This window comes from Pleurodeles waltl, chromosome 6 (genome assembly GCF_031143425.1).
Source record: "Pleurodeles waltl isolate 20211129_DDA chromosome 6, aPleWal1.hap1.20221129, whole genome shotgun sequence".
Classification (NCBI taxonomy): domain Eukaryota; kingdom Metazoa; phylum Chordata; class Amphibia; order Caudata; family Salamandridae; genus Pleurodeles; species Pleurodeles waltl.
The window spans coordinates 542,587,409-542,600,777 of NC_090445.1; the positions used below are offsets into that span (position 1 = coordinate 542,587,409).

The 13,369-nt window shown below is 45.0% G+C and overlaps 1 protein-coding gene across 10 annotated transcripts in view; it reads right to left on the minus strand.

The window, feature by feature from the left end:
• PTPN22 (protein tyrosine phosphatase non-receptor type 22) overlaps window positions 1-13,369 on the minus strand; it is a 638,407-nt gene that overhangs the window by 169,699 nt on the left and 455,339 nt on the right. For all 10 annotated transcript variants that reach the window (XM_069238710.1, XM_069238708.1, XM_069238709.1 and 7 more), the window contains 2 exons: window positions 11,011-11,150; window positions 5,242-5,269 (listed from right to left, as the gene is read on the minus strand). In XM_069238710.1, the coding sequence (XP_069094811.1) occupies window positions 5,242-5,269; window positions 11,011-11,150 (168 nt within the window). The remainder of the gene's footprint in view (window positions 1-5,241; window positions 5,270-11,010; window positions 11,151-13,369) is intronic.

Consider the following 13,369-nt stretch of genomic DNA (forward strand, 5'->3'; position numbering starts at 1 on the left):
TGACAGGATGACTGATAAAAATGCAATATGTTTACTTGAATCTGACATAAAGCCTAGTGGATATAATAAAGAAACTATTCCCCTTAACAAAATGTTCAAGTCTCTTATAACATTTGAAGACCGGTCCACTGTGGGTAAAGTATCTGTGGTAAAAAAAAGGTTCCAGATTATTGGGATGGCAACACTATAGGAAGTTGGCTCTGTATATACTATCTCAAAGTGAGAGGTAGTGTGCACAGAGTCCAAGGGTTCCCCTTAGAGGTTGATAGTGGCAAAATTAGATAATACTGATGCTGTATTATGTGGTAGTGTGGTCGAGCAGTAGGTTTATCAGAGGGTAGTGTTAAGCATTTGTTGTACACACACAGGCAATAAATGAGGAACACACACTCAAAGACTTAACTCCAGGCCAATAGTTTCTATATAGAAAAACATATTTTCTTAATTTATTTTAGAACCACAAGATTCAAGATTTGAGGTAAGTACATAAAATGCAAGGTACTTCCGACAGGTAAGTACAGAACTTTGATTTAAAACAGTAGTACACACAGTTTTGATTAAAATAGCAATGAGCTATTTTAAAAATGGACACTGTGCAAAAATCAACAGTTCCTATGTGAGTTAAGTTCGGTTAGGTTTCTCAGGTAAGTTAAGCACTTACACAGTCAGTCTCCTGGGCATAGGCAGCCCACCGTTGGAGGTTCAAGGTAACCCCAAAACACAGCCCCAGCAACCCAGGGCCGGTCAGGTGCAGAGCTCAAAGGAGGGCCCAAAACATATAGGCGCCTATGAAGAGCAGGGGTGCTCTGGTCCTAATCTGCTTACAGGTAAGTACCTGCGTCCTCGGGGAGCAGACCAGGGAAGTTTTGTAGAGCACGGGGGGGCACACACAAGCCCACAAAACACACCATCAGTGGCACAGGGGTGGGCGGGTGCAGTGGACAAAGTAGGCGTCGGGTTTGCTATTGAAAACATTGGAGGGACCGAGGGGTCACTAAGGTGATGCAGGCAGGGTACAGGGGGGCTTCTCGGGAAGTCACCAACTGGGCTAGCATGATGGCCGCCTGCTGGTCACTCCTGCACTGGTAGGTGGTTCCTCTCGGTCCTGGAGGCTGCGGGTGCAGTGCTTGGCCCAGGCGTCGGGTCCCTTGGTTACCAGGCAGCTGTGGTCAGGGGGAGCCTCTGGATCCTCTCTGCAGGCATCGCTGTGGGAGTGCAGGGGGGTCGACTCAGGATGTCCACATCTTGGAGTCGCCTGGGAGTCCTCTCTGCAGTGTTGGTTCTCCTGGACTCGAGTCGGGGCGTCGGGTGCACAGTGTGAAGTCTCACGCTTCCGGCGGGAAGGGAGAGTCTCTTTGAAAGTTGTTTCTTTGTTGCAAAGTTGTTGCAGGTTCTGAACAGTGCCTCTGTTCTTGGGAGTTTCTTGGTCCTTTAGGTTCAGGGCAGTCCTCTGAGTCCTCAGAGGTCACTGGTCCCCGTAGGATGCGTCGCTGTGCAGGTTCTTTGAGTCTGGAGACAGGCCGGTAGAGCTGGGGTCAAGTCAGTTGGTGTCTCTGTCGCCTCTGCGGGGCTTTTAGGTCAGCAGTCCTTCTTCTTTCTTCAGATTGCAGAAATCTGATTTCGGGGTGTGTTTAGGTCTGGGGGCAGTAGCCAATGGCTACTCTCCTTGAGGGTGGCTACGCCCTCTTTTTGCCTCCTCCCTGAGGGGATGAGGGCACATCCCTATTCCATTTGGGGGAATCCTCCAAACTCAAGGTGGAGGATTTCTAAAGGCAGGGGTCACCTCAGTTCAAGGCACCTTAGGAGCTGTCCAGACTGGTAGGTGACTCCTGCTTATTTTTCTCATTATCTCCTCCAGCATTGCCGCCAAAAGTGGGGGCAGTGGCCGGAGGGGCAGGCATCTTCACTAGCTGGGATTCCCTGGGGTGCTGTGACAAAAGGCATGAGCCTTTGAAGCTCACCGCCAGGTGTTACAGTTCCTGTAGGGGGAGGTGAGAAGCGCCTCCACCCAGTGCAGGCTTTGTTCCTGGCCATAGAGTGACAAAGGCACTCACCCCATGTGGCCAGAAACTCATCTGGTTGTGGCAGGCTGGCAGAAACTGGTCAGCCTAGCACTAGGAGTCGGACTGGTATTCAGGGGGCATCTCTAAGATGCCCTCTGGGTATATTTTACAATACATCCCACAATGGCATCAGTGTGCATTTATTGTGCTAAGAAGTTTGATACCAAACTTCCCAGATTTCAGTGTAGCCATTATGGAACTGTGGAGTTCGTAATTGACAGACTCCCAGACAATATTCTCTTTATATCTACCCCGCACTTACAATATTTAAGGTTTTGCTTAGACACTGTAGGGGCATAGTGCTCAAGCAACTATGCCCCCACCTGTGGTATAGTGCACTCTGCCTTAGGGCTGTAAGGCCTGTTAGAGGGGTGACTTACCTATGTTACAGGCAGTGAGAGTATGTGCCATGTCAGCTTAGTCATTTTCTCCCCACCAGCACACACAAGCTGTGAGGCAGTGTGCATGTGCTGAGTGAGGGGTTCCCAGGGTGCCATAATACATGCTGCAGCCCTTAGAGACCTTCCCTGCCACAGGGCCCTTGGTACCAGGGGTACCATTTACAAGGGACTTATCTGCATGCCAGGGCTGTGCCAATTGTGGGAACAAAGGTACAGTTTAGGGAAAGAACACTGGTGCTAGGGCCTGGTTAGCAGGGTCCCAGCACACTTTCAATCATAACTGGCATAAAAAAAGGCAAAACGTTAGGGGTTAACCATGACAAGGAAGGCATTTCCTCACGAACACCAAAAAGAATTTGGGATTAAATTGTATCCTAACAACCCAGAACAAGTAATGCTCAGATAATCAAATTGCCAATGAATTTCCAAGGACTTTCAACATAAACTCAAATTGAAAACAGATTGCAGACCAGTAGTACACAAAAGTAGGCCAGTACATGAAAGAACCTCTGGAGAAATAACTCAACAGATTAAGATCCCTTGACACTATACAACCCATTGAGTGCTCGGATTGGCTAGCTCCCATTATAATTGCAAAAAAAAGACCATGGTAATGACATCGAGGTATGTGTAGACTTGTGGGATTTAAATGAAAACATTTGGATTGAAAGACATCTTCCACCTAGAATTCACGAAATGTTGAGTACCATGGGAGAAGCTATGTGCTTCCCAGTTCTTGATCTATCCAATGCCTACCATCAAGTAGAGTTACATCCTGAATCCAAGTGGCTAATCGCGTTCACCACTCCGATAGGGTCATTTCTGTTTAACAGGATGCCACTTGGATTGGCATCGGCAGCAGCGGTATTTAAAAAAAACATGCAGCACATTGTAAATGGTATTACTAAAACACTATGCTTCTAGGACTACATTCTAATATATAGGCCACTGTTGAAGAACACGATAACATTTTGAGAACTGTTCTAGACAGGCTCAAAGAAGCAGAGCTCACATTAAAAAAGAAAAACAGCAAATTGGAGTAAATACAGTTGAATATTTTGGGCACTCAATTATTTGGGGCACACAATTTCTAAGGATGGGTTCAAACCAAAGGCATGCTTATAGGAGGCGGTAAATAAAACGAATGCTCCCAAAGATAAGGATGAACTTAAATCATTTTTGGGCCTAGCTGAATTCATGGCCAAATATGTGAGGAACTTTTTGTAAATTACTTACAAGTTAAGGGATTTACTGAAAAATCATGTGCCCTACATGTGGTCAGAATACCATCAGAAATCCTTTAAAAACGTAAAACAGGCCATTTTGTCAGCACTTTACCTCTGCAACTTTGAACACAATAGAAAAACTATCCGTACAACAGATGCTAGCAATAAGGGCTTACGTGGAACGCTGTCCCAGGTCATAGAGGGTAAAGAATATTTTTTAACTTTTGCCTCCCAGGCCCTTAGTAAGGTAGAATCTAACTACTCAGTAGTAGAAAGAGAAGCACTATCATGTTTCTGGGCTGTCAAAATTTTTTGTTTTTTCATTCATTAATTCATTATTCTTCATAACACATACCTATAACAGAGTAAATTTTATGCTCTTCATTAAAAAATATAGGGCCAGATGTACGAAAGGATTTTACCCATTCTGTGTCTATGGGAAAAAGCTTTTGTACATATGGCCCATAGTTTGGAATCCTGTGAAATTTTAAATGTAGTTTCTTTGGAACCACAAAAAAACAAGGCTGCCTAAAACAAAGTATTTTTATAGCTCACTTGTTATGTTAGGTTTAGAACAAAAGCTGATTTGGCAGTCAAGATCAGGGTTATTCATTTGGGGAAAATAATTAAGCTGCTAATGAGAAAAATATTAAAGAAGCAGACCTTTCAGTAGCATGGCAAGTGGGCTCAAGTATTGTAAAGTTGAATATTTATTGGCTCTCCAACTAGTCTGGTGCTTTGTTTAAGGTTGTAATAAATGTACTTCTCCAACTAAGTCCCTCTACACCGCTCAGTAACTCCTCCACTCCCAAAAACTCTACTGCCTCGCCATCCTCAAACCTGCATGTGACCCATGTTGATGATGTCGATGTCGGCTGTTGGAAGATTCACAGGTCCTTGCATAAGTAGCTCATCCGGCCTAGGGGCCTGATTTAGAGTTTGGCGGAAGGGGTTACTCCATCACAAACATGACAGATATCCCGTACACTGTAATAAGATTCCATTATTTCCTTTGAAAATCGTAATATGGTGGGCGGGATATCCGTCACACCTGAACTGGGTCAGCTAGTCATATGTGGACCTACGAATCACAAGAGTAGAGCAGCAGAATGGTCCTCTTTGTTGCCCTTGTCACAGGTATCTCACACATTTCCTTTCATTATCACCTCTGTGCTTGTGATAGGGATTTAGGTAGATGCCATGTGGGTACTTGGCCAGATAACAGACAAAGGTGGTATGTGAGCCCTCCAAAAAATTCCTTCTAACTAGTGATGCACATATCATCTGTCTTTATTGAAATAAACTTAGATATCTCTTGAGATGCCTGTAGAAGGAAATCTGGATATGAATCAAACTGGCGAGCATCAAGTTTCTACTAAATGGTATAGCATAGTATTTTTCAGTAAAATGTTAAGAACTATTGCTTGCCACAAGTTGGTCTGATTTCTAATCGTGATGTTTGATCCTGGAATGTGCCTTATGACGAACAAGACAAGTCAAATATTTTGTCACAAACAAAATAATTGGAAGTGATCCTAAGAACACACTTACCCATTTTGAAACTTCTTACTTTCACACTCTGCAAGAAGTTTAAAAGAGCTATTTAGAAATTAAAATTGCCTTTTCATATTGACAGAAATTTCACATTTTATTAATATACAAAGTAAAAAATAATAATAATCTGAATGTCTTGATTATAAATTACATAAATCACACATTTACATTCATAGGGTGCTGCCAAATACTTACTCCTACTTGTTTATCAACATTTAGACAATTAGGAAGACAAAGTATTTCAGGCATATTTATCAAAAAGTATATAACTTTTTCTTTCATTTTTCTTGCAGCTCTCTAAAATACGTGGGGATGTGAGTGCCTCACATGTAATTTACACACTTGCTCCAGTTCTTTATTGCACAAAGTGAGTACCGATGTATTTATTGTCTTTTTAGCTGAACTTATTACTGTGGGTGTAAACGTTTGCAGATTCTATTTCTTTGCATCGGAATCTGTCACTGGCACTTACAACCACATGTGGCAAATTCTGTGCACACTTGGTAAGTTCAGATGTGCAAAGAGCCATGTAATTGAGGCCTGAATGATATGTAAGAGGCAGTCTATCTTTTAGCTCCACAGGTTAATGTTTACTACCTTGTGGAACTCAATTACGCTGGCTAGAAATGCTGACATATTTCGTAAACTAAACTAAAAATAGGCAAACTTTTAAGGACTGTTTCACAAAGGTCTGGTGAAAAACAGTAGTCTGCTCAAAGTGTAAACTATATTCACCAATATGCGCAAGTTGTGACTTTTTCCTAATTCATGTACATGTGCGTGCAACGCATACATGAAGTGTGCATTACACAACTAATATATGCAATTATGGTATTCATCCACATTGCACCATTTTAAACCATAGGAATATGTAATATACGGAGAGCGTACATTACAGATTCATAGGGCTAGAAAACACAAATTGATACATTTTCCACTTCATATTTATTTTGCATTAACTACTAATTTAAAAAAATGCATTAAATTGTTAATGAGGTATTATTGCCTGAAACGCTGTAAATAGTAACATGACTGACATTTAGGTGGTCATTATGAGTTTGGCGGTCCTGCTCCGCCACACCGGCGGTGGCAGTAACACCGCCGACAGAATGGCGGAGCAGGACCGCCAAATTATGACCATGGCGGTGAATTGGCTGCAAAACAGACAGTTCACCTCCTGTACTGCCAGGGCGGTGGGACCACCGGGATGAACGTGTAACCCCTTCAGCCCACCGGTACACCTAGTACCGCCGACGGTATTATGAGTCTCCTTTCCGCCAGGGATTTCCTGGTGGCAACCCTGCCAGGAAATCCCTCTCGGAAAGGATACTGGCGACAGGAATTAACATTCCTGCCGCCAGTATGCGACTCCCCCTCTGAAACTGCCACGACTCCCGTCCCAAACCCTGAACCCCGTAGACACCACCCTCTCCCAGCCCGAACCCTGTACATACCCCGCTCCCTCATCCACGCATGCACACACCATACACATACTCACACATCCATGCACACAAATTCACACACATCCACAACACCTCCCACCCCCGCTGACACACATTCACACAGATACATGAACACACATGCACACAAACACCCTCCCCTCCATTCACACACACACAATCCCATTGGCGCACACAGCACTCAACACCCACCCGGTCCCCCTCCCCTGTCGGACGATCACCTTACCTGCTTGCGGTGGTCATCCAGGAGGGAATGGGGTTCATGGAGCCTGCTCCGCCAGCACCGCCCTGTCACCACAACACCGCCACGCTGATTAAAAACTTGTAATACGGCCGGCGGTGTTGCGATGACGTGGTGGAGCAACCTCCATTAGACCACCGACCGCCAGTATGGCTGCTGGAGGCTCTCCAACCAATTTATGCCAGAGAGCTGCCAGGAGTCACCGCCATCACTGGTGGTCTCCAGGTGGGCGTGACTTCGGCAGTCAATTGTTTTGACAGCTGAAGTCATAATGAGGGCCTAAGTCACCAGCAGCAGGACGATTAGATAGACTTGGTGAAGATGATTACCGTAACATTGTATGTCAAGTACAAATACAAGTCCAATCCCAACCACTGATCACCAATGTTAGAAATGGGGTCTTTGGTTGGCAGTCAGGTTAGCCCATGTCCAAGCAAGGATCCTCACTACAGTCAGGGTAAAGGAGAACCACCCTCAGCTAACCCTCGCTCACTCCCTTGGTAGCTTGGCATGAGAAGGCAGGCTTACCTTCAGAGTGCTAGGTGTAAAGTATTTGTACTAACACGCACATTAACTCAGTGAAAAACATGACAAAATGACACAACACAGGTTTAGAAAAATAGAAAATATTTATCTAAAAAAGACCAAAACAACAGAAAAACCAACATACACAAGTCAAGTTATTAATTTTAAAAGCAAATGAGTCTTAAATCCTTTTGTAAACAGGTAAAACACTGTTAGCGTTGAAAAGTACCTGGGTAGCATCAAAATAACATGCACAGGCGAGTCTGTGTCGAAAAAGGTAAGCGGTGCGTCGACTTCTCACCCGCAAAGCGAGATCGTGTGTCATTTCTCCTTGTCCAGTCGGGTCGGCGTGCGTAATTTTTCCTCTCCACAGGAGAGCGATGCGTCGATCCGGACAGCACTTGGGTCCGAGCAGGCGTTGCATCATTTTTCCACACCCAGGAAGGTTTGTGTCAAAAATATTGCCGCACGTGTTAGCAAAAGTGCGTTGTGTGGGTTGCGACGTTACCAGCCTCCGTTAGCAATGAGGTGCATCTTCCAGCCACGCTGCAGGCACTGCATCGATTTTAGACGCGGAGCTGGCAGCGCATCATTTCTTCAGCCGCGTCTCAAAGGTGCGTCGGAAATTTACCCGCATGGTGGTTGGTGCGTGGATTTTCAGTCTTGGTCTGCCAACTTCACCTGTCAAGGCCCCTGGAACTGGATAGGGCACCCCTTTGCTGAGCAGGAGTCTCAGTAGAGAGTCCAGGTCCTGGCAGGGGAAGTCCTTGATGGCCCTGAGACTTCAACAACAGGAGGCAAGCTCAGGACAAGCCCTTGGAGATTTCATCACAAGCAGAAATGCACAACAAAGTCCAGTTTTTGTCCCCTTTCACCAGGCAGAAGCAGCAACTGCAGGATAGCTCCACAAAGCACAGTCACAGACAGGGCAGCACTTCTCCTCAGTTCTTCAGCTCTTCTCCAGGCAGAGGTTCCTCTTGATGTCCAGAAACGATCTAAAGTCTGTGGTTTTGGATGTCCTTTTTATACCCATTTTGGCCTTTGAAGTAGGATTACTTCAAAGGAAAGTCTCTCTTGTTTGTGATATCCTGCCTTGCCCAGGCCAGGCCCCAGACACACACCAGGGGTTTGGAGACTGCATTGTGTGAGGGCAGGCACAGCCCTTTTATGTGTGAGTGGCCACTGCTCCCCTCCCGCCTAGCACAGATGGCTCATCAGGATATGCAGGTTACACCCCTACTCCCTTTGTGTCACTGTCTAGAGAGCGATGCAAACAGCCCAACTGTCAAACTGACCCAGACAGGGAATCCACAAACAGGCAGAGTCACAGAATGGTTTAAGCAAGAAAATGCTCACTTTCTAAAAGTGGCATTTTCAAACACACAATCTCAAAATCAACTTTACTACAAGATGTATTTTTAAATTGTGAATTCTCAGACCCCAAACTCCACATGTCTATCCGCTCCCAAAGGGAATCTACGCTTTAATCATATTTAAAGGCAGCCCCCATGTTAACCTATGAGAGGGATAGGCCTTGCAACAGTGAAAAAACGATTTTGGCAGTATTTCACTGTTAGGACATATAAAATACAGTTTAAAAGTGCATACACAGACACTGCAGTGGCAGGTCTGAGCCATGTTTACAGAGCTACTATTGTGGGTGGCACAACCAGTGCCTCAGGCCCACTAGTAGCATTTGATTTACAGGCCCTGGGCACCGCTAGTACACTGTACTATGAACTTACCAGTAAATCAAATATGCCAACCAGGGATAAACCAATTACACACATTTTGTACTTGCACTTTAGTCCTGGATATCAGTGGTAAAGTGCCCAGAGTAGCAAAAATAGAGTCCAGGACACATCAACAACCTGGGAAACAGAGGCAAAAAGGTAGGGGAGACCACTCCAAGGATGCCAAGTTTAACACACATGTTAGATATTTACATGTTTCCCGGACCACATCTCCTTCATTTTTCATTTACATCAACCACTTTGTTCACCCAGTCCTATAAATACTAGTCCCCTCGCTGATATAAATAAAGTGTGTCAATTAGATACATGCATAACTCTCAGAAATGCATGCATAACTCTAGCAAATCCATTTCTCAACCAAAAAGCTACTGTTGTGGCACTGTGAACCAAATTTGGATTTTGTGTCCTTTGTTTGTGATATCCTGCCTTGCCCAGGCCAGGCCCCAGACACACACCAGGGGGTTGGAGACTGCATTGTGTGAGGGCAGGCACAGCCCTTTCATGTGTGAGTGGCCACTGCTCCCCTCCCACCTAGCACAGATGGCTCATCAGGATATGCAGGTTACACCCCTACTCCCTTTGTGTCACTGTCTAGAGAGCGATGCAAACAGCCCAACTGTCAAACTGACCCAGACAGGGAATCCACAAACAGGCAGAGTCACAGAATGATTTAAGCAAGAAAATGCTCACTTTCTAAAAGTGGCATTTTCAAACACACAATCTCAAAATCAACTTTACTAAAAGATGTATTTTTAAATTGTGAGTTCAGAGACCCCAAACTCCACATGTCTATCCGCTCCCAAAGGGAATCTACGCTTTAATCATATTTAAAGGCAGCCCCCATGGTAACCTATGAGAGGGATGGGCCTTGCAACAGTGAAAAACGATTTTGGCAGTATTTCACTGTTAGGACATATAAAATACAGTTTAAAAGTGCACACACAGACACTGCAGTGGCAGGTCTGAGCCATGTTTACAGAGCTACTATTGTGGGTGGCACAACCAGTGCCTCGGGCCCACTCGTAGCATTTGATTTACAGGCCCTGGGCACCGCTAGTACACTGTACTATGAACTTACCAGTAAATCAAATATGCCAACCAGGGATAAACCAATTACACACATTTTGTACTTGCACTTTAGTCCTGGATATCAGTGGTAAAGTGCCCAGAGTAGCAAAAATAGAGTCCAGCACGCATCAACAACCTGGGAAACAGAGGCAAAAAGGTAGGGGAGACCACGCCAAGGATGCCAAGTTTAACCCACATGTTAGATATTTACATGTTTTCCGGACCACATCTCCTTCATTTTTCATTTACATCAACCACTTTGTTCACCCAGTCCTATAAATACTAGTCCCCTCGCTGATTTAAATAAAGTGTGTCAATTAGATACATGCATAACTCTCAGAAATGCATGCATAACTCTAGCAAATCCATTTCTCAACCAAAAAGCTACTGTTGTGGCGCTGTGAACCAAATTTGGATTTTGTGTCCTTTGTTTTCAACTGACAATCTTCAAGGGTACACCCATGTTTGATGAAATACATGGAAATATCATGTGCCTTACCCATGAATGTGTTGTATGCATTACACCTACATGGGGTACAGACATACATGGACTGCATGCAGGGACGGCTCCTCGGCAGTGACGGAGAAGCATCGCCTCCCTGGCTAATAATGTTTTTGAATCGACCTCAGTAATTGAGAGATGTCACAAAACATCAAATTTTAAAATATATTATGGGTGTTGCAATTAATCTGGCAACACAAGAAGCCTTTTATTTACCTTACTCCTTGACTTGAATTTTGAGGAGTCAGCAAATGTATTACGCTGCGAAACACCACTCCATTCCATCGATGTTCCAAATTTTAACCTCACAGAGGCTGGTCCTGGGCTTATAGGAGGCGCTGTTTTTGGTGACTGGGCTATAGAAAGAGTAAATTGCAGTTTATTATAATTTTTTCACAGTGAAACATACAAGATTAACTGGTCCAAGGATGTGCTTTGGGTTTTCTTCAGCCGCAAATGCTAGCAACCCAAAGACCATTTTCATTAAGTTTAGCTTGTGTGGTCCTGAACAAACCATCATGTCTCTCTGTGCCTAAAATGTCTTTAAATGATGTAATTTGTGAACTCTCTGTAGTAACATCATGTTGAATTATCTCCCACCTCCAGCAGTACTGCTTGGTGAATTAATATTATTAATGGCAGATGTTATTTTTCCACATTTTTTGCGCTAACAACATGTGATGTAATTCTGTTAATTCTAAAGTGCACAGTATATTCTGTTCTGCATTTTAATGGTGGCCTCTTGAGGCCTGACTGTACCAGAGTCCACAGTGATGTCAAGGGTCTTGATATAATGTGTAAATGCTGGTGCTTAGAAAGAACATGGGAGATCACATTGTCTTTAGAGTGTGAGCTAGGCAGGATGTAATGTGTGTGTGCAAGTACATAAAATTGGCTTGACAATGCACCAGACTAGGTAGAGGGATAACTTCAGGGTTGATTAGTTGGTTTTGGGGTTGGAACAAATTGTAGCCAATGCAAAAGAGGGAGAGCTACAATTTCAATGCAATACTAGAAGCTTCCCACATGCAAAGCCCATGTATCGAGTCTGGATACCACTGCAGAGTGTTTTGTGCTGTTCCTCCTTCTAAATACTGTTTCTATTCATGGATAAGTGTGTCAAGGGCTATTCTGCTTGTTAATGTCCTGCTTTCCTTGTCATAGAGCTGCAGGAAAGCCTCTTTTAGCAAGAATTGCAGAGGGTCCCTCAACCCGGGTCAGGGAGACAGGGCGCGAACTGGGGTTGTAGCGCAAGCTGCCTCAACCCTTGGTGGAGGTCGGGCGGGACTGGCTGGCTGGGGAGAAGAACCCAGCGACATGACAGCCCCACCCCTTAAAAGGTACTGCAAGGCAGCGAGCGGGTTTCTTTCCTGCTCGTTGCCTTGGAGGACACCTTGTTGCATCGTGAGGGATTCCCCTCGCTACTCCCCTGCCTTGTTTTCCCGCATTGCATCTCTGCAGCCCCAGCACCCAGTAGGAGCATTTAGTTATTTTACTCAACATTGCTTTCTTGGATTTGTAGTTCAGATTTTTTTAGTTTGGTTAGTGGCAATTTTGGCTTGTGGTGGCTGCGAATGTGCTTACCTTAATCTTGTTGCCATTTTTGTGTCTGTTTGGGGACTTTAGATTTGGGTGAAATCTCGGAAGGGATTTACCAAATGGCAGGTCACTTGTAGTGTATTGTTTTATACTGAGTGGGACGAGTTACAGGCATTTAGCACAGGTTTTATACACGTTGGTTTAAGGCAAAGTATTGTTTTCATCTCAGGTTTTTCTAGTGTCCGGGGCACTGGTAACTTACAGATTTTGCATCAAGCTTCGACAGCCAGGGTTGCGGTGTTCCTAAATACGTTGGTGGTTGTAATTTAGGTAATGTAGAAGGATGCCAAATGGCATGAAGAAAAGTTCAAAGCGTGCACAGGTGGAGGGAGATATGGAGGTTTCAAAGTGTAGGATGGACACAATGGATGAGATTTTGGCTCTGTTGTGCCTGCAAGCTGCCAGGGGCAACCTAGCGAAGCAGTAGTGCCAGTAGAAAGGCCAAGGAGGCTGGGAGCTGCACCCAGGGTGGCATTTCCCCCGGTTAAGAAGAGGAGTAGGATTCAGGGACCGCGTAGGGAAGAGAGTATTAGTACTGTTGTCCCCCATAGGCAGCACCAGCGGGCAACAACAGTGATGTGGCTGCACAGGGTGGCGTTTCTGCAGTGATGATGCCGGCGGCGTGAGGAATCATTGTCCAAAACAGAAACAGATGCATGGCGATTGTGGTTACGCCGGCGAGGGGTGCTAGTCAGTCTGATCTGGTTGCAAATTTAGCCAGTGTTTGGCTTGGCTTTCTAAGGTTAGGATGTTGCCCGCACTTTTAATGGGTGGCACGTTAGCCGGCCTGGCTGAGGGTGACAATGTTGAAAGGGCCAGGAGGTTGGTGGCCCATCTGAATAGTTTAGGGGGACAGAGGACTCAGGCACAGGCTGGTGGCATGCCTGCAGCAGGGGCCAGTAGAGCATTACAGGTGTAGCACTGGGGGCTGCAAGTCCTGGTACCTTGCACACCAGATGTGTGCTCCTGAGGTGCC